We start from the raw sequence: 27,737 nt of genomic DNA on the forward strand, positions 1-27,737 counted from the left end.
TAACAGAAGTGTCAAGAATAGTGTTTCTAAATAAATGCTGCCTAAATTCTGTGAACACAATGAACTTGACATTTCATAGCAAATCACAGCCCTATCAACTTACATTTACATGATTTCTGTGGCTGGCCTCATCTTGTGTGTTTACCAAAACAGTACTGTACATAAATTTCTCATTCCTTTCTACTGATTAGACGAGCTTGCCTTTCCAGAAATCTTAAGCTGTTTTGCAAAAGACAAGTTTCATATATGTGAAAGATGCTGCTATTGTTTGTTTATTCATACTAACAGTGTGAAGTTATACACATCTGCTCAGAAGTAAGCCCTTTTGGCTTTAATATAACTTACTCCCAGATAATAGTGCATAGGCTTTCAGCCTAAATAATATTACAGTTTCAGTACAGTGGGTTGTATTGAAAGCTGTGGTAGCAGACGTCTGCTGGTGCAAAGGGACTTCCATATGCTCTCCTCTCCACACCAAAATCTGCTCTGGAGGGTCCCTCAGCCCCCTGGAGCTGATTTGGGGGGCACATGTTGCTGGAAGAGACAGGAGAGGAAGCAGCAGCTCTGTTGTGTCATGGGAGGCCTTTTGTGCCAATGGGGCTGCAGTGGTAGGTTCAGTCCAGTATGACAAGCTATCATAAGCTTACATATCTGAAGAAGTGTGTATGCACACGAAAGCTCATACCAAGAACTAACTTAGTTGGTCTTTAAGGTGCTACTGGAAAGATTTTTTTTTTTTTGTTATAAGCTTACCTAGTATATAGAACCATTACTTTTACCTTGCCAGTTGACTTGGTTCCTTTCCATATGCAAAAATAGCAAATAGTCCAGGCTGCCAAAAGACATAGTGCCAGCTCCCAGCGAAGATTCCCAATGTGTTCAATTCCATCAGATATGGCCAACACCCTGCGTCTGCACAAGAATAAAAGAAGCCATAAATTGCTGGAAACTTTTAATGAAGTCTATAGAAAGTTTGAAAGAAAGAGGGCAAAAGAATTGCTAGAAATCTATCAATGTGCTAAACAAGAATCATTATCAATTATTATGATACCTTTCACATTGGCTAGTGTTACAATTAGTATAACAACAAGGTAATCCGTAAAACTGCCAACTAAATGTGGGAAGTCACATGTGTCAAAAGTTGGTTCCCATTCATACAACAGCTTCATACACTCAGAACAAGCACTGCTCCGTGACCACTGCTCCGTGGTCCACTTTTATGTGCAGTGCATACTCTGTAAACCAAGACAATTTGCTTGTGGTAGAAAGTGTACCATCAAACCAAAGGCAAGCTATTCCATTTAGCTGCTATCTTGATTTAAGTCTGGTACGCATTTACCAGACATACAATATATTCAGTAAAAAAGTAACCACAGTCAGGTCCCCACATTAGCCTGATATGTACTGTACCATGGAAACAATCTGGCTGGATCAAACACAATTCTAGCATGACACAAAAAATAATTTTTATAAGGCTTTAAGATGTTTTATTCTTGAATGTTGCTGAGGTTCACACAAAAAAGGCTTTGCAGACCACATGTGGACCACAGGCAGCAAGCTTGATGACCCTATCATAGAGGAATGTTTTCACCTAGCGCCTAACAGTATGTATTGAAAGCACCAGGAAAGCCTCCCTGAGGGAGACACTGCCACTGCAAAAAAAAAAAAAAAACAAACTACTCTTGTGTTGCCACCCTCCGAACCTCTTGTGGAGGAGCCACATGAAGAAGGGCCTCAGATGATGGTTGCAGGGTGCGGTTTGGTTCAAATGAGGAGAGGCAGTCCTCAAAATATTGTGGTCTTGAGCTGCTTGAGGCTTAACGCTTTATAGATCAAAACTAGCACCTTAAGTTGGGCCAGGAAACAGACTGGCAGCTAGTGCAGTGGTGCCAGGATTGGCATTATATGGTCAAACTATTTTGCCCTGGGGAGCAACGAAGCTGCCAAGTGTTGCACCAGCTGCAGAGGCAGCCCCACATATAACACATTGCTGTAATCTAATCCAGAGGTTAGCAGAGCTGAGGCTATCCCTGTACAGATGAGGTGCAGCTGGGCCACCAGGCATAGCTTTTGGAAGACACTCCAAACCACCTGAGCCTCAAGCATTCTGTGACAGCAATTTCTTGAAGCCAGGCATGCAGGCTGGATGGTAGGTGGGGGAGAAAGATAAAGGAATTCACCCACCCGAGCTCTCTGCAAATTTCTGTACAGAGCCTACATGTGCAGAAATTGTATATTCAAGGATGGCAAAAGCCAGTTTCCACTCCTATCTCGTTCTCTTTCAAATTTTATTTGTAGTGCCATGCCTGCAGCCTGTAAAGCAGTGCCAACAGAACAGTGGACAGCCTGATTGGTACTTACCGTTATTCTGAATTTTTGCTGCCCCCCTCAACACACATTAAAAAGACACACATTAAAAATAACATGTAACAATTTTTATATACCATGTACATTAAGAAAACTCTCAAAGCAGTTTACAAAAGTATGTTGTTTTTAATAAAAAAGGAATTTAGGGTGCTACTCATATGTAACAGCTATATGAATAACCTGGATATAAGCATGCTAAACACCAGTCTCATCATTCCTTGAATATTAATATTTGTGGCTACCTACAAAGCACAGGCATTTCAATTTCACTTGATGAAAATAATACACTGTAGTTTGCCCAAAACTTGCTTTGGCCTATGAGTCATGGACATGTCATCTTTGCTTGCAGCTTTGATTTAGAGAGGGTGCAGCTGGGTCAAGGCAGAGGAAAGCAGAAAGGAACAACAAGTGAAGCAGAGAAAACAGACCAGCATGCAGTTTTCCTCCATTGCCATAATTAAGCTGCAATCAGCCATGTGGACAAAAACAGTTTATTTCTGTTTTGGGGAAACAGTTACTTTTATGATCAAACTAGGTAGTGCGCTAAGTTTTAAATTTGGTTTATTCTAACAAGCCAGGATCATAAAGTGGTTTAAAGTTGGCTCATTTGGCCAAATCAGTTTGTGCACAACTCCACACTCCTTGTGCTCACACAGTAGTGGTGTGGGTGTGTACACACACACTTCATGCCTCCCACAGGATACTCTCATATCACTGAATTATGCACTTTTAATTCTTGCACTGTGCTCATTGCAAAACAGCTAGGCACATTTCACTAAAAGTTTTGGGTTAGGGTTTGGATGACCCATGTTAACCTGCTATCATGCCTAGATATACTACTGCCTGATGGCAGGGTACTTGTTAGCACATGGAATACTTGAACACTCTATGGGTTCTGTCTCTTTAATTCTGGCCTTTGTCCCCAAATACATGGTCTCCACTATTAATGCTGTCAGATTCTGCCCATTACTCCACCTGGCTCTGCTTCTCCCTCTCCTCTTGCATCCAGGCCAGGTATGACAATTTTGCTTTTCAAGAGCTGGCAACAGGAAACAGGAGGCATGGGCAGCAATATCAATGAGCAACGGCTGCAGAGTTAATAAGCAGAAGTAAATAAAATGTTTTTCTCTTAATTAAATACTTTCCTGCAGGAACCTTGCCTCTTGATTATTTGATATTTATTTTTATTTGATAATTGATTATTATAAATATTTGCTACCTGCCCTTCACACACACACACACACACACACACACACACACACACACAATTCCCAATGTATGGTCTAAGAAGACAAAAAATACAATCATATCTAAAATAAAAAGCATAAAACACCTGTCCAAAGTAAAAGCCATACAGCACCAGATACAGAGAGGAAAACTCACATTCAGTCATTCTCAAAGCCTAGGTGAAAAGATGCATCATAGCATGTTGCCAAAATGTGTACAATTTAAGTGTGCATCCAGAGGGAGGAAGTTACAGATCTTGGGGACCTTTATGAAGAAGGTTCTTACACCTTCAGCCACACTTTGAACCCCTGAGGGTGAACAGCTTCTAACAGAGCCCCCTCCCCCAATGAACACAGCTCCCAATTGGGATGAGTTGTGTAAGTGGAGTGGATCTTTCAGCTATGTGAGACCCAAGCTGCTTAGGCTTCATATGCCAAAGACAAACCTTAAATGGAAGCAAACAGGCAGCCAGTGCAGTTCTCCCATAATAGGAACTGCATGAGATCTCCCACTCACACTTGCATGTATTCAGCTGCATTCTGCTTCTAATTGCAGCTTCCAACCCATCTTCAAGGGAAGCACCACATACAATGCATTGCAGTAATCCAGATGGAAGGTTACTAGGATACAATTGCATAGCCTTATCTTTCTGGTACAGTCCATAGCTGGTGAACCAGCTGCAACTGGAAATAGGGACTCATTGCCAAATATGGCCTCAAATGATAAAGCTGGACAAAGCTACAGATGTGCCCTTTCCAGGAAAGTGTGACCCAAGTAAGACAGACTTCCAGACTCAATAACCCAGACCACATAACCTTTCCATCTTGTCTGGATTCAGGTTCAGTTTACTGGCCCTCATGCAGCCCATTACTACATCCAAGCACTGGTCAAGAACCTGAACTGCCTCTCTTGATTCAGATGGAATGGAGATAGATCTGTGTATGATCAGCACGCTGATCACTCCAAATGCCCTGATGACAGCTTCCTACAGCTTCATAAGGATGTTAAACTGGGTGAAAGATGGAGTATGGCAGGACAGAACAGATATATTTCCATGGTGCTGAACAGTGTCCTCCATTGCTTTGACTGGAACAAGTCTCCTAAGTAGCATAACCATGGTTCCTACCACACCCATAGCAAACTGTATCAAAAACCAGGGAGAAGTTAAGGAGAATAAACTGGTTGCACTCTTCCTGTCTCTCTCTTCCCCACCACAAGTCATCAACCAGTTTTGGTTCTAAATCTCAGCCTGAAGCCAGATTGAAATGAATCCAGATAATCCACTTTCTTCAAGCATGCCTACAGCTGTGTCACTGCTACCCTCTTGAGCACCTTGGCTATGGAGGGTATATTTACAACTGGGTGATATTTATTTGTTATTTAACAGTTCTGTGGCCGGTGAGATCCTCTTATGGAGGGAGCACTCTTTCAAGGCAGGTGGCAGTTCACCATCCCATAGTGAAGGCATCATTAACCCAGCCTGTCAATTCCCTCAGCTAGTTTTTAATAAGCCACAATGATCAAGAAGCGAGGAGGTACCTGGTTAGCTGATACAAGCAGGCTGTCCACATGCATCCCACAGATACAAGCAGCATCTCCACATCATCATCAACAATTAAAAACTGATTCTCTGGAGAATAGCCTGCTGGATCAGGCCAATAGCCCATCTAGTCCAGCATCCTCCTCTCACAGTGATCAATCAGATATCTGTGAGGAACTAGGGAGCAGAACATGAGTACAAGAGCACTTTCCCCTCCCATGGCTTCCAGCAAGCATTACTGCCTTCAACTGTGGAGGTAGAGCACAGCCATCAAGGCTAGTAGCTACTGATAGCCCTCTCCTCCATGAATTTGTCTAATCCTCTTTTAAGGCCTCCAAGTTGGTGGTCATCACTGCCTTCCGGAGGAGTGAGTTCCATAGTTGCTGCATGAAGAAGTGCTTCCTTTTATCTGTCCTAAATCTTCCAACATTCAGCTTCATTGGATGTCCATGAGTTCTAGTGTTATGAGACGGGGGCGGGGGGGGGCAGGTGCGTGGGATGACAACTTTTCTCTGTCACCTTCTCCATGCCATGCATAATTTTATAATCTTCTATCATGTTGCCTTCATTAACCTTTTCTCTAAACTACAAAGTCCTTAATGCTGCAGCCTTTCTTCATAGGGGTGTTGCTTCATCCCATCCATTATTTTGGTGGCCCTTTTCTGAACATTTGCCAGCTCTGCAATATCCTTTTTGAGATTAAGTGACGCGGGTGGCGCAAACCACTGAGCTTTGGGCTTGCCAATCAGAAGGTTGGCAGTTCGAATCCCCGCGACAGGGTGAGCTCCCATTGCTCTGTCCCAGCTCCTGCCCACCTAGCAGTTCGAAAGCACGTCCAAGTGCAAGTAGATAAATAGGTACCGCTCCAGCGGGAAGGTAAAAGGCGTTTCCGTGCGCTGCTCTGGTTTCGCCGGAAGTGGGTTAGTCATGCCGGCCACATGACCTGGAAAAACTGTCTGCGGACAAACGCCGACTCCCTCGGCCTGTATACATAATCCCACCCTTGACTCCCCTCCACCACACCCCGATTTCTGTTTTATATTATGTTAAATCCTTACATTGCATTTCTTATCTGAATTTCTTTCATATCTCATTTACACATCATTCTTCTTATAAATTCTACAGTCTTAATCTATACATATCAACGTATTATTTTGTGAACAGTTTATCTATATAATCTTCAAAGCATTTCCATTGTAGTCTTAACTTTTGATTTGACTGTGACCTTTTGGCTGCTGTTAATTTTGCCAAATGTATATAGTTACTCATTTTACATATTCACTCCTCTTTGGAGGGAATCAATTCACGTTTCCATTTGCTGGCTAATACTGTTCGGGTAGCTGTTGTAGCATGCAGGAAGATTACTTTCTTTTCTTGTGGAATATCTTTCCCCAAAAGACCCAATAGGTAGGCCTCAGGTTTCTTTTCTATGGGACTCTTTAACATCTTTTTTATTTCTTCATCTATAGTATCCCAGGAACGTTTTATCTTTTTGCAGCTCCACCAGACATGGTACATTGTCCCTTCCAATTCTTGACACTTCCGACATAGGTTGGATTTTAATTTGTAAATTTTGGGTAGTTTCGATGGTGTCAAGTACCATCTAAAAAACATTTTCATGAAGTTCTCTTTAATCATATAACAGGCCTCCCTTGGCCTGTAAAGCGAGATGAGCGCTGCAACCCCAGAGTCATTCGCGACTGGACTTAACAGTCAGAGGTCCTTTACCTTTACCTTTTTAATATACACAGTAGTCCAAATGCTGTTGCACCATAGGTAAAGGGTAAAGGGACCCCTGACCAATAGGTCAAGTCGTGACTGATTCTGGGGTTGTGGTGCTCATCTTGCCTTTATTGGCCAAGGGAGCTGGCGTACAGCTTCCGGGTCATGTGGCTAGCATGCCTTAGCTGCTTCTGGCGAACTAGAGCAGCACACGGAAATGCCATCCTTCCCGCCTGAGCGGTACCTATTTATCTACTTGCACTTTGGCATGCTTTCAAACTGCTAGGTTGGCAGGAACAGGGACCGAGCAATGGGAGCTCACCCCATCGTGGGGATTCGAACCGCCGACCTTCCGATCGGCAAGTCCTAGGCTCTGTGGTTTAACCCACAGCGCCATAAAAGCATAATGATAATGGCAGTTTTAGTTTCAATTCCCCTCCTAATGATACCCAGCATGGAATTTGCCTCTTTCATGACCGTTGCACACTGGGCCCACATCTTCATCGAGCTATCTACTATGACTGCAATTACTATCCACTATGTAATTGTACACACACAAATCTGAGGAATTTTATCTTCCAGTTGTTTTCCCAAATTGTTACAGCAGGCTGCTGAGACCTGCAGGAATGCTCTCCCGACACTGCAAGCTGGGCAGAGATTATTAACTTATTCCCCCTTTGAAAAAAGCTCTTCTGTACAGCTATCTGAGGGTACAAGATTGGCATAGAAGTACTGTACACTTTGTTTGCATAACAGGATTTTGCCTCTAGAAACTACAGGCCCTAAAAATGTTCTCCTGGGCACCTGCAAGAGGTCACGACATACTGACAGAAGCTTTAGCACCCAGGAACTGCAATCTTTATTTTGCTAATTGTGCAGACAGTCTGACTGATTAGAGATTTTATCTCTTTCTTATCTAGATAAACTCATCATGATTTAACTAAATTAGGCAGGAATGTTGTGTGTTTTTCACTTTGAGGCTGTGGCTGTATTGTTTGAGCAAGAGACCAGACAAGCAACCAGAAAAAAAAATTCTCTAATAAGTTACCTAATTCACAGCTGAAGCTTTTTGCCTAGGGAATGAATACAAGGAAAATTTACATCTGAGTGTTTAGCCTTCCTGTGCTGCCAATCACTTTGAATTAGTGGTATATGATATTCAAAGCTTTTCAAATAAAAGAGGGGGAGGGACTTTGCTTTGGCCTCACTACCACCCTTCGGAGGCCAATGGTGGAAAGCACGAAACATATAATCAATCCATAAAGTACAATGTTCCATGAACTCTCTATGCAAAGAATACATGTAAGAAAAGAGAAAGGAGGCTCACACAGGGTCCAACAGTGATTTTCTCACCAGGCACAACACAGCTTTGCCTAATTCCTTCCCCTCAGCTCCCCTGCTGAGACTCTGGCTGCCCAGAGTCATGCCAGAAGCCTATCCAGTTCTATTCTTGAAAATCTAAGGCACCATGCCCAGGATGCCCATTTTCTATTTTTATTCATCCGTACATTTCCCCCTTTCCCATTTTATCAGGTGAAATATATTAGCAGAAAAGTCAGAATTTCAGCTTCCTTAGAATGCATATGAGGCTGATTATCCACTGTACCAAAACCGTGTGACTGGATGCATTTAACAGGGAAAAGTGTGACACAAAGGCCCCTTGGATAAAGGTTGCTTGGCTCTCTGGAAAATATTTTATATAAAACGAACTCAACAAGCTTAGACATTTTTCTGGTGCCTTGTACTTCTCATGCAGAGACAGTGAGCATACGGGATTGAACCACAAGAACATATTTTAGGTCTATAGCCACTGTGGCTGGTTGGTTGGATGGATGGATGGTGGTGCTGCTGTGGAAAACAGTGATCTGCTTTCATTCTTAAAGTGTTATATATTTATTTAACTAATATTGTACATTTATTCATTTAATCTATATACTGCTTGATTGTAGTAAAGCTCTAAACAGTTTAGAATAATTAAAATTAGCCCCAAACTCTGCTTATCAGCTTCATGGTGCAACTGAATGCCACTGGGGAGCCAAGATGCTGTGCTAGATGGACACCTGACCTGATCCAGTCCTGTTGCATCCAGACTGGTGAGGGCTCATCATCAAACCTACCTAGTGGCAGTGAAGGCAGCAAAGAAGGCATACTTTGTTGCCTCCATTGCACCTCCATTGCAGCTTTTCTGGGAAGTGCAGGGTCTCTTACAGACTGCTTCTCCCCTTCTGAACCAACACAGATCCTGTGACCATCATCTGAGACCTTTCCTCATGTGCTTCCTCCACAAGAGGTCCAGAGGGTGGCAACAGAAGAACAGTGTTTTTCTGCAGCAGCTCCCTATTTGTGGACTGCTCCCCCCAGGGAGGCTCATTACATATCTTTAGTCACCAGGTGAAAACATTACTCTATAACCAAGCCTTCCGGTGATTAACATACTATGGTCTTTTAAATGTGTTTGCGGAAAGGTGATGGGGGGGTTATTGGTTTGTTTTTGTTTTAACGTGTACTTTATGTTCTCATTGTGTATTTTTCTGTTGTGAATCTCTCTAAAAATCTTCAAAAGAAGGGTGGTATACAAATTTAATTAGTTAGTTAGTTAGTTATGATAATAATATTCAAATGGACTCTCCCCGCCACTTTTAAAGAAAACCTGGTTTCTTTCTGGTTTGCTGCATTTAGTTTTTTACTAACCCGTGAATACATCTCATTGATTCAAGAACCCAAGCAAACTCCACTATTCTGAAGCAGCAAGATTTTTATTTTATTTTACATACTGTACTGTACAATAGCAGAAAAACAAACCATTTATTGCTGCCCTCCTTCTGACAAAAAAGACTTCCAGAGTAGCTTCTAATGATCAGGAATGATACAAATCTTAATTAATAATAAAACCTTTAAAAGTTTCTAAATCGACTACAGTGGTACCTCTGGTTACGTACTTAATTTGTTCTGGAGGTCCGTTCTTAACCTGAAACTGTTCTTAACCTGAAGCACCACTTTAGCTAATGGGGCCTCCCGCCGCCACATGATTTCTGTTCTCATCCTGAAGCAAAGTTCTTAACCCGAGGTACTATTTCTGGGTTAGTGGAGTCTGTAACGTGAAGCATATGTAACCTGAAGCGTATGTAACCCGAGGTACCACTGTATCTATTTTCCACAGAAGTATCACTGTCTCTTTGCACGGAAGTCAAACACAAACCTTAGTATGCAAAGTCTAACCCTGTTCTGACTACACTTAGTCAAATTATTATCTTTGTTCACACAGATCACTATAAATCACTTCCTTTCACCAAACCTCCACACTTATTCTCAATTTATTATATTGCTTTTGGGGCAAGGGGTGGAGATACACAAAACTTTTACTTAGCTCCTGCCAACCTAGCAGTTTGAAAGCTCGTCAAAGTGCAAGTAGATAAATAGGTACCACTCTGGCGAGAAGGTAATCGGCATTGCTGTGTGCTGCTCTGGCCACATGACCCGGAAAAACTGTCTGCGGACAAACATCGGCTCCCTCGGCCAGTAAAGTGAGATGAGCGCCGCAACCCCAGAGTCATTCATGACTGGACTTAACTGTCGGGGTCCTTTACTTTTTTAAAAAAGGCTGTACTGTATTAATTACAGATGCACCTATTTTTCTCTGATTGGGAGAAAATGGGACAACCACTAGGAAATGTGATAAAGGTCACTAAAGGAAAGGGAAAAATGTGAACTCTTTAGGACCCAAGGATTTATATCTTCTGGTGTCAAAGCAACTCACTCACCAAGCAGGAGCAGCAAGACTGGCTCATCTACCTGCACATTTAGCTTCCTAACTTCATAGGTTGCTGACTGAGCTTTAAGGGGGTTTGTTTGTTTGTTTGTTTGTTTTAAAGTAAGTCAAAGCCTGGGGCCCATTGCAGGCATGGGTTCTGGTGCAATCAGCAGCTAGGCAGGAAGGCTGAGCAGACTATGCAAAGCCCCACTGTGCCTCTGGTCTCTTTGGGACTTTATTTGCGCTCACTGAAGTCCTCTTTGGGCTCTGGGAAGAGTCTCCTCATGAGCCATGAGGACTTTCCAGCTCTCTCCCACCATTTCCTGGTTTGAATCTATCTATTTATTTCCCGATGCTGTGCATATAAATGGTCATCATTGAGTCGACTGTGCGTAAGTGGGGGTATGCCTGAAAAAATTGGGCATGCCCTAATAATGTCCTCAGAAGGCTTCACAAAGCACAGAGATCAGATCTTAGACAAGCCCACTTCCATAATGGTTCCTTCTGCCCAACCCTCTCCCTGGTCCTCAGGACTAGAATTCTGTACAGCCCACCAAAATTTTCTGTGCAACTTCCCCCCAATTAGAAATTAACATGCAACATATTCATCTGAATTCAAATGATTAGCACTTTGGAAGCTTGACAGTGTGTTTGCCTCATTTTACACAAGTGTACCCATTTTGGATGAAGTAGCTGCAGCATTACGTTTCCCATGGGCTTGGAGTACACTGAATTTTCCTGGGAAAGGGTTTCTTTAATAAAGCTTTCCAGCATGTAGGGCTGTAACACACTCCTGAATAGCAAGAGGTTTAATCACTGCCAATGTTTCATGGAAAGGAATGTACCAGAGTACTTACTGCATTGTTTCATGGTTTGGAGAAGCTAAAGAACAAATTCAGTCTATTTGGGAAAGTCTTGTTGTGTCTGTTAACTATTTTAGAGCAGTATACAAGGTGTCTGTTAATCTGGGGACGAGGTCGTTAGAGTTTATTTCTCCTATTGCACCACTTGAAACAGCATTAAAACACACACACACACACACACACACACACACACGAGGTAATACACGCTTTATCTGACCCAATTGGGTCCTAAACAATTTTATAGAAAGAATCTTTTTTTAATGCTTAACCTACGTTCTATCCACAGCAGCCATTGAACAAAACAGTTTCCCCCTCATATGAAAAGCTGCGACTACCAAAAATTGGGTGTAGCAAGAAATAAAATCTTCATACAATATGGGTTAGGTATCAGTGGACTGCTAATAAATTTCAAACTGAAAATAAGTAAAGGATTTATAACAGTCCTCGGACTGAAATTAAGTAACCTGCTTAAAAGGAAGGGGGATAATATCCCAGCCACTTCTAGCAAAATGTTACTCTCTCCGCCACCAGGAATGCCATACGGGAGCTTGCTAGATGTTTTGAATTACAGGTCCTGGGGCTGAGGGGTGCTGTATTCCAAAATATCACCAGGTTGACGAAGTGGTCCAATACCTAAGGAGTACAGCATACCCTCTAGCTGACTAGGTTACAATTTTACCTAAAAATAACAGAATGAAATTCTTCAGTCTTACACTGGCATCAGGCCTGGCCAGGGCCTTTTCATAAGAAAAATAAAAATTAGAGACTGGTACTCATATCCTGATAAATTGTAAAACACCTATTCCTCTCCTCCTGTACTGACTTCAAAATGAACTTTCTATATAGTAATATTTATTTGAAACACCCTTGAAACTGCAAAAAAGTAGAAATCATAACCAAAGTGTGCAATTGTCATGAATAAAATGAACCAAATTCCTACATAATATGTCCTTCCTACTAAACTAGTAGAGACATATATTTGTTGAATACACTCTTTTGAAAAAATGAAAACAGCAGCTCAGGGATTTTTTCTGGTTTGCATACCTTGACAAAAGAATATATTGAGGGAAGACGGATATGACTTGCTGATCCTCACTGAGGAGATCACTAATTCTACAAACACGCACATAGTGATGTTGCTGCTGCCCAACAACAAGGAACATTCCCCAGTTCTAGGGAAACTATTCAAGCTGGCTGCCTCACACTGTCTCTTGCACATGCACGTTCAGCACAAACATGCACTCACAGTATATTATCTATATATCTATGCATATCTCACAGCACAAATATATTTCTTCCACTCTCTCTCTCTGCCCAAGTGCATCTCACAGATACACACAGACTATAGACTTTCTTCCCTTTTCTCCTTCATATGCCCACCACACATACCTACAGACCTATTTGCCTACGTATAACCCCTTATGCACATACCTCATGTGCGCACACACCCTCTCTTTCTCTCACATGCATGTACACACAAAGACAACACACATATTCCTTCGTTTCTCTCTCTTCTGCACACACAGACAGCGTATTGTGTGAACACGCATACATCCAATCAGGAAGCAACTAACAAGCAAGGCAAATGGGATGATCCCTGGTGCGTCTTCCTTCTCTGCAGCTATAAGAACAGCCCCTACACAGGGAGAAGGTAACACCTGCAGCCAGCTCTACCTGACTGGCAGGCAACAACACTTGGAACCTGCAGGGACATCCCTGCCATTTTTCTCCCTGCTTTTTAACACAAGCCCCTACATGGGGTGAAGGAAGCTCTCACAGCCAGCAAGGGACTGAGAGTTTCCTTCCTCCCCTGACCCCAAGCAGACCAGAGTTTCTAAGGAGAAATGAAGGTCTTTTTTTCTTTCTTTTTTGATAGGATGTCACTCAAAGTAAAATTAAAAAGTACCAGTATGAAGTGGCAGGGCATACTGAGGGGTGGGCAGCCCTGAGCTCCTTTGGGAGGAAGGGTGGGATATTAATTTCACTAATAATTAATAAATATGGAAAGCCCATTTAGGAGCATAGAAAGGTGGGGGGGGGAATAAAGGGCTCACAGATTTCATACTGCTCTGGATATCAATTTAGGTCCCTTCTCTCATAAATTAATCAAGACTTCCACTACACCTGTACTTGGAGTGAACAGAAAAGCGTTTCATGTACAAGGTATCTTCCCCACAATATAAAGAAAACGCAGGCAGGTCCCATGCAAACATATTTTAAGTATGCTTCATATTTCCATTTTCACAGCAGCCCAAGGCACTGTTAAACAAAGCCAGAGGAGCATAGACTGGCATGCAAATCAGGAATTCCCCTGGATTGAATCTTACCTGGGCCATAAATTCACTGAGGCTACAATTCCAAACCCACTTATCCGTAAGTCCCACTCAGCACAATGGGTTTTACCCCTGACTAAACATGCACAGGACTGCCGTGTAAGTGGCCTTAGGCAAGCCATTCTCTCTCAGTACCTCATCTATAATATGGGGAATAATAATGCTGGCCAACGTTATAGGGCTGTTGTAAGGATTAAAGTTTGATAATGCATGTGAAAGGCTTTAAACTCCATGCATGTGTTGATTATGGTTGTTCTCATTGTAATGTCTTAGGGATTGTATTTTATAACAATAATACTATGTGTAAAATTCAATATACAGTATTACCTACTATTCTCAGCAAAGCTGTAACTGCTCTCTCAAAATTCAATAATAAGGCAGCTTAGTCTGGGCAGCTTCTTTGGGGACAGAATTCTATAACAGTGGTGTAACTACTGTAAGAGCCCAGCTCTGAGCTTCTGAACAATAAACCATTCTCATGAATGGTACTTAAGAGCTAGGGATGAGCGGATTTCCTTCCGTTCCATTCCATTATTGTTTATCCAATTCTCTCTGCTCTGTCTTCCACTCCTCGTGAACTCCAGTTTAACTGGGAGAATCAAAATTAATTCTGCTATTGGAACAGACACTGTTTCCCACAGTTTTCAGTTCACCCAGTTTATTTTATTTCTCCACACACACATTGCTGATTTCCAGTTGATAAACAATGAATAATATTCTTCAATGCACTAATATTCTTTTGTGCAGTGTTGCTGATATACAGCTATATACCTCATGCCAAATGGAAGTCCTTGCAAACTAAATCTTACTATCTAAGATTGTTTTGCGACTGAACTTGTGTTTTTTTTCTGAAAAATTACAAAAGAAAGAATATTGATGCAGTCATGCGTACAATTACATTAAGACCGCTTTTAAAGTTTTATCATAGTGGTGCATAATGGGGAGGAGGACAGAACTGAGAGAACGTTGTGGCAAATTCTAGAGACACAGCTCTCTGTACAAAATTCAGAACCAAAAGAGAACAACCAATAATTCTTAGAACATCAGTTCCACTTCGGAGAGAAGTACATGTAATCTGGGAGACTCAGAAAGAAATAACGATGAAGATAATTTCAGAAGCATCTCTGCTTAAGGGAGAGCCTCTTCCACAGATCTCACTGCTAAGAGGTGGATGGACATTCACTGAAGTATGCTAAGCCCTGCTGAGGCTCTTCCCAAACAAGATTCAAAATTTGGAAAAGAAAGCTATGGTGTAGATTACTGGTTCAAGTAGTCTTGATCTCCAGCACTTTTTGCACACCAAGCCTTTCTTCTAAACATTTTAAAGTGATACATGCATCTTCAATAATAGCAACTGTGTATAAATGACTTACAAAGTAAATAGTTGCTGTCGGGTCCAACCTGGATTGAGCCCTCCGACATTGGGAGTAGGGAGCTTCAGTCTTGGTAAGCAACAAGGAATTGAAAATGTGACCCCATTCAAAATGCACGAATCCTGGCTTGCAAAGTCATATTTCTGCCCCCAGAAGAAATTCTGGGCAGAATATTCCAAGTGGTTCCCAGTGGTTGATGTTAATGGGAATGAAAAGCATTGTGCTCAGTTCTGAAAAATATACCACTTCATAAAGATTTCTGTGACCTTCCTTTGTCAGTTACCAGAATGTAATACTTAAAAACTGAACTACCCTCATAGCTAAGGTCACTCTCACCATATTGCATCCTACTAAGGGAAGGATTTGCTAGTTTAATTTTTTTCCCTTTAAAAGACTCAAGCAATAGAATTAGTCTTTGTTTCACTGAACCCTTATTGAAGATTCATTGAATTTGCATGAGCGCAAAGTGTTTTCTGAACTCATAATTCATTAAAATTGGCATTTCGCTCACTCTATTCTGCATCACTGGTACCCAAAGCCTAAATGCATTGGTTGTAATTATGTCTCACATATTCCAATAGTGTTTTTAGGGCTACAGTCTCAAATTGCCTTGCCACTGCTGCCATAATCTGCAGTTGTTTTTCTCCAAGCCTGGAGAAATATAGTAAGAAGAAACTTCCTTAGAGAATTTCATGAGCACAAATTTGATATTCCAAGCTCTTCTATTGTGTTTTCTTTTAAATTCAAAAGGGAAGAAAGCTATTTTTCAGGCCATGCATGTTGGCATTTGTTCAGAAGGCAGAAGCCTACTTTCATAATTTATTCTCCAAATTTTCAATGAGAGATTTGATTCCTTTAGGTATAATCCTGTACCGATTATCTGCTGGTCCATCCTCCTGCCAATCATCTGGTTTCATTACCTCAGGTGATTGACAGGTCAGTTGTCCCACCTTCTGTGTTGGCCTGTAAAAGGGGAGGGAGATTCTTCACAAAGCAGTACCAATCTAGAAGTTACCAAGACCTGAACCACTATGTCCAAGCTATCCTTGACCACAAATGGTCATAGCAAATACACTGGCTGAAGCCAGAAGAAAACAGTCTTAGCCTCTATATCTCCAGTGATGTGACAGGTCTAAGAGAATTTCCAAGCTATGTATCTGCTGCTTCACGTGGAGTGCAATTTCATAAAGAACAGGCAAACTATCAGTTTCTTAAATGCCGCCAGTTTAGTGCTCTGGTTTGTCAAATATTTGCCAGAAATTACTTGAGCCATCTAATTTGCAAAATAATCAGCTCCTGTCACTTTCATTAAAACGTCATCTAGTGTTGAAGTACATATTTTTCTTGGCTAGTTCCATTATGCTGTCGAGGATCTACATAGATGCATATTATTTCCCCATTTTCTTGATGACTGTGACCACCACTGTTGCACAACACAAAGTGCTAAGCAATTCCTTTAATTATGCCATGTTTCTTAATCTTTCCTAGCTCCGTTTTGATCTTGTGATGTACGGGAATGGACTTCTATGTGAAGTGTGAATTGTGATTTTGAGCCACACCAATTATTTAAAGGAGATATTGCTCTTAACACTTCATGCTGAGTTGCACTCCATAGAAAACAGGGGGAGAAAGAGTCTTTATTATAATGACTCACTTCATTCATTTTAATAATTTAAACTTGTGCATTTTAATCAAGTATTGGTTTTTATAACAGCTAATAGCCCTAGATCTAATGCATTCTTATACAATCATTCCTGAAAGAAAAATATATCATATAAAACAGGATACAAGAAATACATGGAATAACTGCACGTAACTGAACAACAGTATCTGTTTGAATCTTAAAAATCACTACAGCATTCCTTGGCAGCACCAATAAGTAGAGTTTCTTTAAGAGTCAAAATAAGAACCACATCTCACTAGTAATTCTATTAATTAAAGTTTAATTACCCTTGAGTAAACGTTTCTACATTCAGACACGTCAAGATTCAGCACATATTTTTAGCAATTTTTCAATAAACTAATTACTAACATCCGTTAACCTATTTTGCTTTCAATGTATAATTAACTACCCAGTTGTAATTCAAAAGCATTAGGCAGCAAAAGAACAAAATAGTGTTGATAGTGATAAATGCAAATGCCACAGGCTGTCTTAGGTGCTGGTGAATTTGCCATCGTTGGGCATATTTTAAGCTGAAGAAGTTTGACAGACCTCTGTAAGCAATGTGGCAGTTGCATTCTGCATTTAAGAGCCTGCCTTGTGCAGGATATAGTCTCCAAAGTTCCCTCTAACTGTGATTCTATAGCACCCTTTTTGCATCACGCCAAATTTGCCAAAATGAGATCTGACTAAAGCTGAAATCTTTAATCAAAAAACCATGGAACCCTTTTATCCTGCAACAATATCACTTGAAGGATGCTGTGTTGTGTCATAGTGTCCCTCCACAAAGGTGCTGTGGAGTGTATTAGGAGTGTAGCTTGCCATAACAGCAAAAAAGAAAAATGGGGGCAATGCTGTCTGTACTACCAGGCATTCCAATTGTAAGTGCCTGCAAAAAATTAAGTCAGTTTTTGCCACCTATTCTGAAACCATCCAAAAATGTCTCCTCATTTTTGTTACAAGATATAAAAGTAAGGAGTCACTTTTCACCATGTCCAGACAAGACACTCTGTGTCCTTGTATATAATCCCCCAAGGCACCTGCCATCATTCCGAATTACCAGACAGAAATAATGAAGAAATTCATGGTAAATGAATATTTTAAAAATCCCAAAGAAAGATGTATTACAGGATGCATATTTTGGTTTAAATGTTTGCATTAAATGTTTTGCAAAAAAATTTTTTCTGCCATGTTTGCTCAAAATTCATTTGGAATTTCTACTCAGCAGGTAACATAATCTCTAGGGTGCATCATAGAAATAAACGATGCAGATTCCTCAAACTATTTAAAATTTTCTGGATTGATGCCTTATTATAACTCAAAACCTTGCCTAGTATCAAAGAGAAGGTGGCTCAGCCATGTTCAGTGCTTCCAAATAAAACCAAGCAAAGCTTGTGGTTTCGAGGCAGAACCCAGAGAAAAACTTGTGTTCATCCAAATGAAAGAATGTTTTCACACGGCCTTCTGTGAACTGAACACAAACCGACGAGTCTGGCACAGCAAAATGTTCTTCAAGTTGAGCACAAAAAAGGCCCAGTCCAGAGAGGAACTGAATAAGTGTGTGGGTGCTAAGTGCACCAGAATCAGGCCCAAACTTGCTAATGACTTTTCCTAGGATTGTGGGGATTAGTAACAATGTGTCTCCTGCAGTTATTTGCAACCTGAATAAAGCAGGAAAAACTCTTTTTGACTTTGTCAAGTTTTTTTTTAACCTTTTCCTTCTACAGAGCATAGCTCATTTTCCTTTGAGAAAATGTTTTTCTCACTGGGCTTTACTTGAAAACACGAGGGATATGCCACCTTTTCCACTGAATGACAGGCTAACAACTAGGTCTTCTTTAGCAGAGGTCTGGGTTGTTACTTGCCTAACAAAGGAGACTATTGAGGTGGAAATAACTTCACCACCGTGTCACCTCCGTTTACCCAAATCCTTTTCTAAGAAGCAGCAAGCTGTATTTCTAAACCATGGTAAAAGACTTGAACAGAGCCAGTAAGCAAAAATTACATCAATGGGTTCCCTCAGCTGCACCCTTCTCATTTGATAGAAGATGATCTTCCCTGCTACAAAAGTTTAGTTGTCAAGTAAGTCTCGTGCCCATTCTATCTAACATGTATATTTCAACTGTTTCCAGCCTTTGGGTCGATAAACCAGCATCATGGCTTGGATACATCAAGGAACTTCCACCACTATATTTATAACATAACCAACATCACACAACAGCCCTACAGCACCACAGCTTATCAGCTTATCATACAGAGGCGTGGGGTTATTTTTTACATTTTGTAGCCTGCAAATTCAGACTGAATTTGCCACTTGCTTTCATTCCCTGTGCAACTAAGGGATCCCTAAAATATACAGTCATACCTTGGTTTTTGAACAGCTTAGTTCTCAAACATTTTGGCTCCCAAATGCCACAAAGCAGGAAGTGACTATTTTTGGAAGCTGAACATCTGATAGGGCTTCCGATTGGCTACAGGAGCTTCCTGCAGCCAATCAGAAGCCACACTTTGGTTTCCGAATGTTTTGGAAGTCGAACAGACTTCCAGAACTGATTCCGTTTGACTTCCAAGGTACGACTGTAGTAGGTGTCCAGTTGTGTGCCTCTCAAATTCTCACAAGACATCTGTGTGTGAGTATACACACACACAATCATGCTGGCACTAGACACTCCCACATCATCTAGATATTCTCTCCCACAAGTGCCCACAACTAAAGAACTGGGCCAGTCAATAGGTAAAAGGACTCATACGTTCAACAACATTATTATATATTTTGCATTACAATATTCTATAAGATTATTTAAAAGTTATGGTTTCACTCCATATCAAACCTGCTGCCCCATACTATGTCACTTATATCTGTACTGGCTATGTGTAAAACCAGTATTATTTGTAGTGGACAATAAGAAAAACTTGATGCAAATATAGTACTGTATATTGTGATGGTGAATTACAATATTCCTGAATGCACAAGGGGCACATTTCTTGATTTTCCAAACTCCATACTTTGCCAAAATTTAGCATTTGCCAACAGGACCTAAAGTTCTCATTCTTCTCTTTTGGATTTGTGCATTTGTGAAACTGTAATGTGGGTAGGCATATGAACAGAAATTTGGCTGTCTGCATATCACATAGTATTTTTATTTTAAACAAAACCTGAAATCATAGTAAGCACAGCATACAATGTATCCTTAGTTCTTTCTTCACACTTTCAAGCCATGTGAACAATGGGAATAAGTTCATTTGAAAAGTGCAGATATAGAAAATATAACTCTAAGTGTTCAGTGGTATTCTTTCCTGCAATGTCAGAAAAAGCATTCCTCAGCACCCTCATGCATCAAATATACAAATATTATTGTGATATAAATATTATTCTGGAACTCCTAAAAATGCTCCAGGGGGCAACATATTTAACTAATTAGATCTAATGCAAATATGCACTCTTTCATCCCTGATAAATTTCTAGTTCTCCTCAAACTTTTCAAAATCCACTAATGCAAGTATTAATATTCATTGCCTCTGAATATGCTTCCATGCATTACAAATCCATCAGATGTCAAGATAGTGGTGAATGTTCAGTTCAACTCAGAAAACACTCCCCAACTTAAATGAACTCTGTCCTTTATTATAGTTAGGGAAACATCAAATTATTTCTTTCTCTCTTGGTCAATGACCCGTTCAAAGAATATGTCTTAATAAGAGTAGTAGACAATATATTTATGGGAGTGGCACAGGGATTTGTTAATAAAGGCAATCTTAAAGAATATTTGCAGGTGACTACTGCAGAATTTTAGTAGAAATACAGCATTTACACTTTTAAAAGGAAAGACTCAGGTTCCTCTCCGATCTCTCTCAGTGTGTGTGTGTGTGTGTGTGTGTGTGTGTGTGTGTGTGTGCAGCTGGCCTCTGAGCACATCTATACTCCACCACATGCTACTTTGTTAATTTTGTTGCTTTGAACGCTTATGCCTACAGAGCACAGCATGACTGATGGGGTTAAAAAACACAAGAGAACCTGCTCAACATTTGCTGAAATGAAAGCTTGGATTTCTCATCAATCATTTAAAAACAAGTCTTAGCGGCTTGTGCACACAAATTATTCCTCTTCTGAGGCACAGTTCTGCACCAAACAAATGCTTCAATTCAGTTTTTTCACAGGATAGTTTTTTGTACAAATAAATTGCCCAGATAGTAAGGAAATTGGCTTAGCATAAATTATTTTTTATTACTTAGAAATTGGTAAGTTGTCATTTACCAGAATCATTGCCCACACTCCTACTTGGACTGAATGATTAATATTTGGATTCTAGGAAGTGGAAACTCCCAGACGCATGTGGTTGTGTCCAATGATGCACAATCAGTATTCTATTATCACAATGTAACATCTATGTTTCTGCACCCCCCAAAAATCTGCTTTGGAGGGTACCTGGACCCTCTGCAGCAAGAGAGAAAAGGCAAGTTTCATTGCATAAGCAGAAGTCTGTTATGTAAATGGAGCAAGAGTGGTGGATACAATTCATGGTTAAGAGAGTTCTTATCAGGTCGCAGCTATTCAGGTGAACAATGCAACATCTCAGAAACACCAGTGAAATCAATCCATTTTCCAGGTTCAGCCATGGATGATGTCCAGTTATGCAGGTTTTTAAAAAAAAAATACAGGAAAAAATAGTAATTGTTGGGGAAACAATAGACTGCTTTGCCTGCCGAAAGATGACCAGGCACAAGCTCCCCAGTTATGTACAGTTATGGCAGAAAGGGATAGAGGAACTCCACTCAACACATTTGACCATGCAAATTTTGTGTCTCTGCATTTTAGATGCAATTACTCCCTACAAAATCTGTAGCAGCAGATGGTCAGAAGTATAAACACACATAAAGAGAACTCCTGTGCTTCCTTCTCCTAACGCTTAAAAATGCTGGGGAAAATTCACTAGATATTTTTGTGAACATTTTTCAGCCAGCATAGATAGCACAGAAAAACATAGCCAAAGAAAAATTGAAGCACTGGGACCAAAACAAGCAAAGGAATACTCTCCCCCACCCCCGCCAAGTAATCTTCACCACAATGAGAACACAACTGGAATATAACCTTAGCCAAAAACCAAACTAAGGGCAATACATTTCCAAAATGACAGGAAATGCTCAGATAAGGTATTATGTATGATATGCCATCTCCTATGCATTGATAATATTTGGCTGAGATTAGCAGTCCCTTCCAACAGAAATCTAAGTTTCAGGGCCCTGCTCAGGAAAGTCTTGCAACAAACTCTTACAGATAATATTCCAAGGAAAACATTCCCATCCTCTCAACACACATGCATACACAAAATACTAGCCATCATGTGCAGAACAAAGTTTGATTTTAATGAGATGTGGTTTCAAGTAAATGTGTCTGGATTGCACATATTCATTCCCAAAGAAAATATATATTTTTATTTCCTATTACGGAAGAGTTCTTTGTGTCACCTATGTGAATTTTATGTAAAAACAATTTGCTGCTGAAATTCTCACGTTGCCATAAGCTTACATTTAGCTATTATTGTTTGCTCCACACCTTTCATTTGAAGAGAGTTAATACTGTAATTAGTTTAGAATAAAAGTTTAGTTATACTTACTCCCAAAATTCCATCACTGGAGAAGTAGCATTCTGCAAATATTGTTGGGAGCAGTTGCTCATATTAATTTTTTGAAATTCTACACAGTGTTCTGTAAAAGAATAAAAAATAATAATGCTGTGATTTTAAAACTTTCAAGTTCACTTTGAATATGTTAAGATCATGGCCACGGAGATCTGAAAACAAGATTCAGTCACATGCTTTGATTACTAATTCATACTGGTTGTCCTCAGAAAGGTGTTCACTAGCTGCTTTTGATTTGTCCTGTTACAACTGCAACAGCCAGACCAGTTGGAGGCAGCAGAAATAGGATAATTTCCTCTGATTGCTAGGGAGTTTAATCATGCATTGTGTTTGATTCAGTTGACCGCAGTTCAATTCCTAATGCCTATCACTGGCTCGGGAATCTCTTTCTACCAGCAGAAAGGTGGACTTAATATGGCAAGTGACAAAGCTACCATTTGGCACACTGTTATCTCTGGCATGAGAGAAATGGTAGAAAGAGATCAAAGCAGTTCTCCATTATTGTGTTGACACTTACTATTTGGACAGCATTGAATATTGGCTAGGCTTTCCTAAACAGATGCCAAAAAGGACAGTGAAGCACTATCATTTCTGATGAACTTGATGCTAGACTTTTAATTTACCTAAACATCAAGAGATTCAAGTAAGAGTCCCAAGCTGTTAAAATGAATAAAAGAATGAGAATGAAAGAGTACAATTCTCACTAAAAATTATATTAGATGAGGAATATGAAAAGAAAACCCTTACCATTTAAGAATGTATTATTTCCCTTTGAAGTGTAATTAACTAATTCAACGTGCCCTTATACATCACCAAATAAAAGAGGTTATTGGTTTGTAGTTTATACTACATGTAAACTCATAAGAGAATTAATATTTGCCAAAGGTTAGTGTGAGGGGCTTTCCACTGGACTCAACAAAAAGAACCCACAAAAACTTCAAGAGGTAAGACTGGAAGTATAAACAGATTGGCAACCCTTCCACACCTTTTGTTTTAGTGCACACATGTAACCCTTTCTGAATCTCTGCCTCCATATTTTCACACTTGCACACACTTTTCATTACAATGTTTAATGATTCACAATAGTATGCAAATGTGTCCATCTGTTGATGGAAAGCTGTTTGATCCAGCAGATAGCTGTGTGAATCAAAAAAATGTAAACTGTTTTGTCTTCAAGGTTACAGTGAGCTCAACTGTAAGTTTTTAAAATAAAATAATAATAATAATATACTAAATTCCATTACATAAGAGGTAAAAAAAACCCCTACATATACTTTCTCTATGTTTAGTTTGCAAAGTTTTAATAAACAGTTAAGGAACATATTGTACCATCACTTTTCAAACCAGTATGTCTTAGAAGGGAAGCTTTTCAAAAATAATACATGCTGTTTAAACCAGACTGTTTGGTTCATGAAGCAAAATGATGTATGGGAGAAGATTTGAAGGCATTACTTTTTTATTGGAATAATCAACATTAATTATTGGGATTCATCCCTTTATTCTTACATCATGTGTTGCAAATCTGAATTACGCTAATTTTCACCATTATCTTGTTTGGCCCCATAATAATTTAAATATTAATTCACTCTGCTGCTCTTTTAACATATTCATACAGATTGTATGTTCATTGTGCCCATACCTGTATTCCATTCATGCCCACAGGTTGCCCAGGGGAGCTCCGTTGTAAAGCAGTTAAACAAATAGAAGATGGCCCATGCTAAAATGATGATGTAGTAAACATTCAAATGTGCCTCAATAACCTGGGTAGCATATCCGATACCTGCAAAGTACAAATACAGGAACTTGTTTCAGCATTGTTAAAGGAACAGGGAACGAGCGTCAGAAAGCAGTTTTTGTTCAGATTCTAAGATTGTCACTTGTTACAAAGAAAATCCTGAAAATATAAATGTAAGGGCTGTAAGGGAAGAACTGGTCATGGGGGGAGCAGTCTTTGAATATATGTGACAAATTGGATTGTGTAATGAAATAAGGCCAAGGCTGAGAACAGCAGGGCTATGCAATGGGTTCAAATGTAGGTAAAGCATGTTAAAGTGTTGGAAAAATGATTTTAGAGGTTCTGCTTCAATGTATAGAGAAGAGGAAACATTCTACGTTTACAACAAAGCATTTAACATACAACTTTTTCCTAAATTCTCCAGATATTTTGCATGCATTATCTGGCTAATGGCTACCTGTAAGGTGATCTGGTACCATTAACTTTTGCGCTGTATCATTATCCCCATACTATAGACTGGGTGGGATAAAGCTAGGATTAAGAAAGTGGCTTGCCTACGGTTATTCAATGAGTTCATGGTTAAAGTGGATTTGAACTGAGGATTCCTGAGTTTACTGGTCCTCTGATGTGCTGCACTGGTCAGGACTTGGCATGATTTGCTAACTAAGTTCCGAAAGCATCAGTAAGAAAGGTGTGTAGAATGGCTGGTGCAATGTTTTTGTTGTTGAAGGAAGCAGTAAAAAATATGTTTGCTCCATTTGTAAGATATTTCCAAAACTCATGAATGTTTTGTGTGTGTACATGCATAGATAGACGCATAGATGTTTATATATGGGAAACAAGAGAGAATTTGACATGTACCTTCAAATAGTGGACAAACTTTCCTCCAACATGTAATGCCTCCTTCGCTAGTAAACTGTCCCAAGGCAGTTTCCAGGAAAAACACTGGTATTCCACAGCAAATAAAGAAAATCACATAGGGTATGAGAAAAGCACCTAAAAGCAAGGATTGGATATGTATTATTTAGTTTGATCCAGGTCTTTAAAGATAAGTAATAAGTTTAATTTCATGCATAAATTATTTATACAAGACTACCGTACATAACATCACTTTATTGTCTTATCTCAAACAACACTCTGGGCTCATCCACCCTTGAGCTTGTGCCATGCCTAGAAAGTGTGGGTCTGAGCGGTTTTCCCCTTGCCCCACTCCTTCCCAGTGGAAAAACCTATCTATAGTGATAGATTGGAACAAATGGCAATCCAGGAGAAACCTTAATTGCCATTTGCTTTGACTGAGTGCTGAAGAGCAGTTTCCTCTGGGGGAAAGCAACAGGACAACTGGAAGTATGGGTGAGCCCCTGTCTTGAATGTAGTATCACTGATAGCAAAGGAATATTCATGCAGGTAAAGATGCATAGCTCTGGCCCCCGAGTTTTCAAAATTGATTTTTAAATGCCAACAATTTGTTATACCAACAAGCTTAATATTATCCAATACATATTTCAGGCTGATTTTTACTTACACTTGAGTCGCAGATTTAACATACTCTGGGACATGTACCCATGGTCTCTAAAAAGTTATTATAAATATGAGCTATAATAATTTTGTGCATTTGAGTATTAAACCCACTCACAAAGCTAAGGCATTCGCACACTATGGATAAGAAACTACTATAGTATCAATATTTGCAACCAGAAATATCAATGGAACTGACATTCCCAGTTAAATGCTTAAATGTTATTGACTTGGACCTGGTGTAGAGCACACAATGCTAATGATGCAGTTAGGCAATCATAGATCCTGGACTTGATTGGGTGGGGGAAGTTGGGGGTGACTTCTTTAGATGGCTTTCTGTCTTCCTTCACTTACTTCAAAATGCAATAAGCCAGCCCTGCTGAGTTTGGGGGCCCTTGACTTCTGTCCCAAAGCCCTGACTTGATGACACCACTGTACAACGCTTAAGCCAATGGGATGTGACTCAAAATGACCTCCCTGTGGCAAGATACCTGCCAGGCCAAAGACATTTAGAAGCACTTACTGCATGGATTCTCAACCCGTCATGTGTTAAGCCTCCACACACCCTTCAGTCATTACAGTGGTACCTCGGGTTAAGTACTTAATTCGTTCCAGAGGTCCGTTCTTAACCTCAAACTGTTCTTAACCTGAAGCACCACTTTAGCTAATGGGGCCTCCCGCTGCCACCGCGCCGCTGGAGCACGATTTCTGTTCTCATCCTGAAACAAAGTTCTTAACCTGAAGCACTATTTCTGGGTTAGCAGAGTCTGTAACCTGAAGCGCATGTAACCTGAAGTGTATGTAACCTGAGGTACCACTGTACAAGGAACGTAGAAAGTGGGCAAGGAGACCCAAGTCATTAAGGCTACAGTTCATTTCATAAGCGGTCAAGCATTAATCAGTCACCATATGGACTGTATCTGCTGTAGCACCCCAATGGCAAATGTAACAAGAGAAGATACTTGAACAGTAGACAAAATGTGTAGCATGGAAAATCTAACTAGTAAATGTATAACCTTTATTGTTTGATTACATTGTATTGCACTTCAATTTGAATTACTTTGTTTTTTGCTCTTTATGCATTGCTTTTTACTATTACAGTCGTACCTCAGAAGTTGAACAGAATCCGTTCCGGAAATCTGTTTGACTTCTGAAATGTTTGACTTCCAAAGCACAGCTTCTACAACCAATTGGAAGCTGCGGAAGCCCCGTTGGACGTTTGGCTTCCAAAAGAACAATCACTTCCAGTTTTCAATTGTTCAGGAGCCGGAATGTTCAACTCCCAAGGTGTTTGGGAGCCGACGTATGACTGTATTTGTAAATTGCTTAGAGAAACTTGTGTAAAGTGACTAATTACCTAAACAAATGATACTAATAATAGTTCCAATTGCATAGTTCTAAGCTATTTTAATTTGTCTATACTTTTAAAGCAACTAAACTTAACTGGTGAAACTAACAGTTAAATATTCTTGTATTGCCTTCCATTCATGCAGCACACCAAAGCATATACTATGCTATTACTTAGCCCTGAAAATATAGCAGGTTTCCTTAAATAAGTTTGCAAACAAAATTATTTTATTTGGGTAGTAAATATGATCACAGTAACAGACATTCACTAAAAAAGGGGGGGCACCCAACAGTGAAAGCTGAATATTTTTCATGTGCCATTAAGCAGTTTGGTAAAGTTTAGAAAATATTGCTGGATTGGTTCTAGAGAGCAAGTGGCATGCAGAAATTTTAAGAAACTGAATCTTCTTCCAATACAGTTTTACCTCTCTCATGTACACCAGTGGACCTTAGTGACTGAAGCATTCTAATAATAATTTAATGCATTAGGTAATGATATTCTAAATACACCTACTTGAGAAAAATGCAACAGCATTTCAACAAACACTTAATTTTTCAAGTCTTCCAAGGACAGCACAATCACACATAGAAATCTTTATTCAGGAACACCTTCAATTCTTGGTTTTCTTTTTGCAAATAAATTACATTGGCAATTTGCTGAA

General features: G+C 40.0%; 1 protein-coding gene across 1 annotated transcript in view; it reads right to left on the bottom strand.

Annotated features, from left to right (window-relative positions):
• The window catches only part of SLC6A11 (solute carrier family 6 member 11), a 96,737-nt gene that overhangs the window by 62,871 nt on the left and 6,129 nt on the right, over nucleotides 1-27,737 (bottom strand). Inside the window, exons 3-6 of the mRNA XM_083603403.1 lie at nucleotides 25,072-25,206; nucleotides 24,115-24,255; nucleotides 22,452-22,542; nucleotides 780-912 (exon numbers count right to left, since the gene is read on the bottom strand). Of these exons, the coding sequence (XP_083459529.1) occupies nucleotides 780-912; nucleotides 22,452-22,542; nucleotides 24,115-24,255; nucleotides 25,072-25,206 (500 nt within the window). The remainder of the gene's footprint in view (nucleotides 1-779; nucleotides 913-22,451; nucleotides 22,543-24,114; nucleotides 24,256-25,071; nucleotides 25,207-27,737) is intronic.

The sequence above is a fragment of the Podarcis filfolensis genome, assembly GCF_964270895.1.
Source record: "Podarcis filfolensis genome assembly, chromosome: 2".
NCBI lineage: Eukaryota > Metazoa > Chordata > Lepidosauria > Squamata > Lacertidae > Podarcis > Podarcis filfolensis.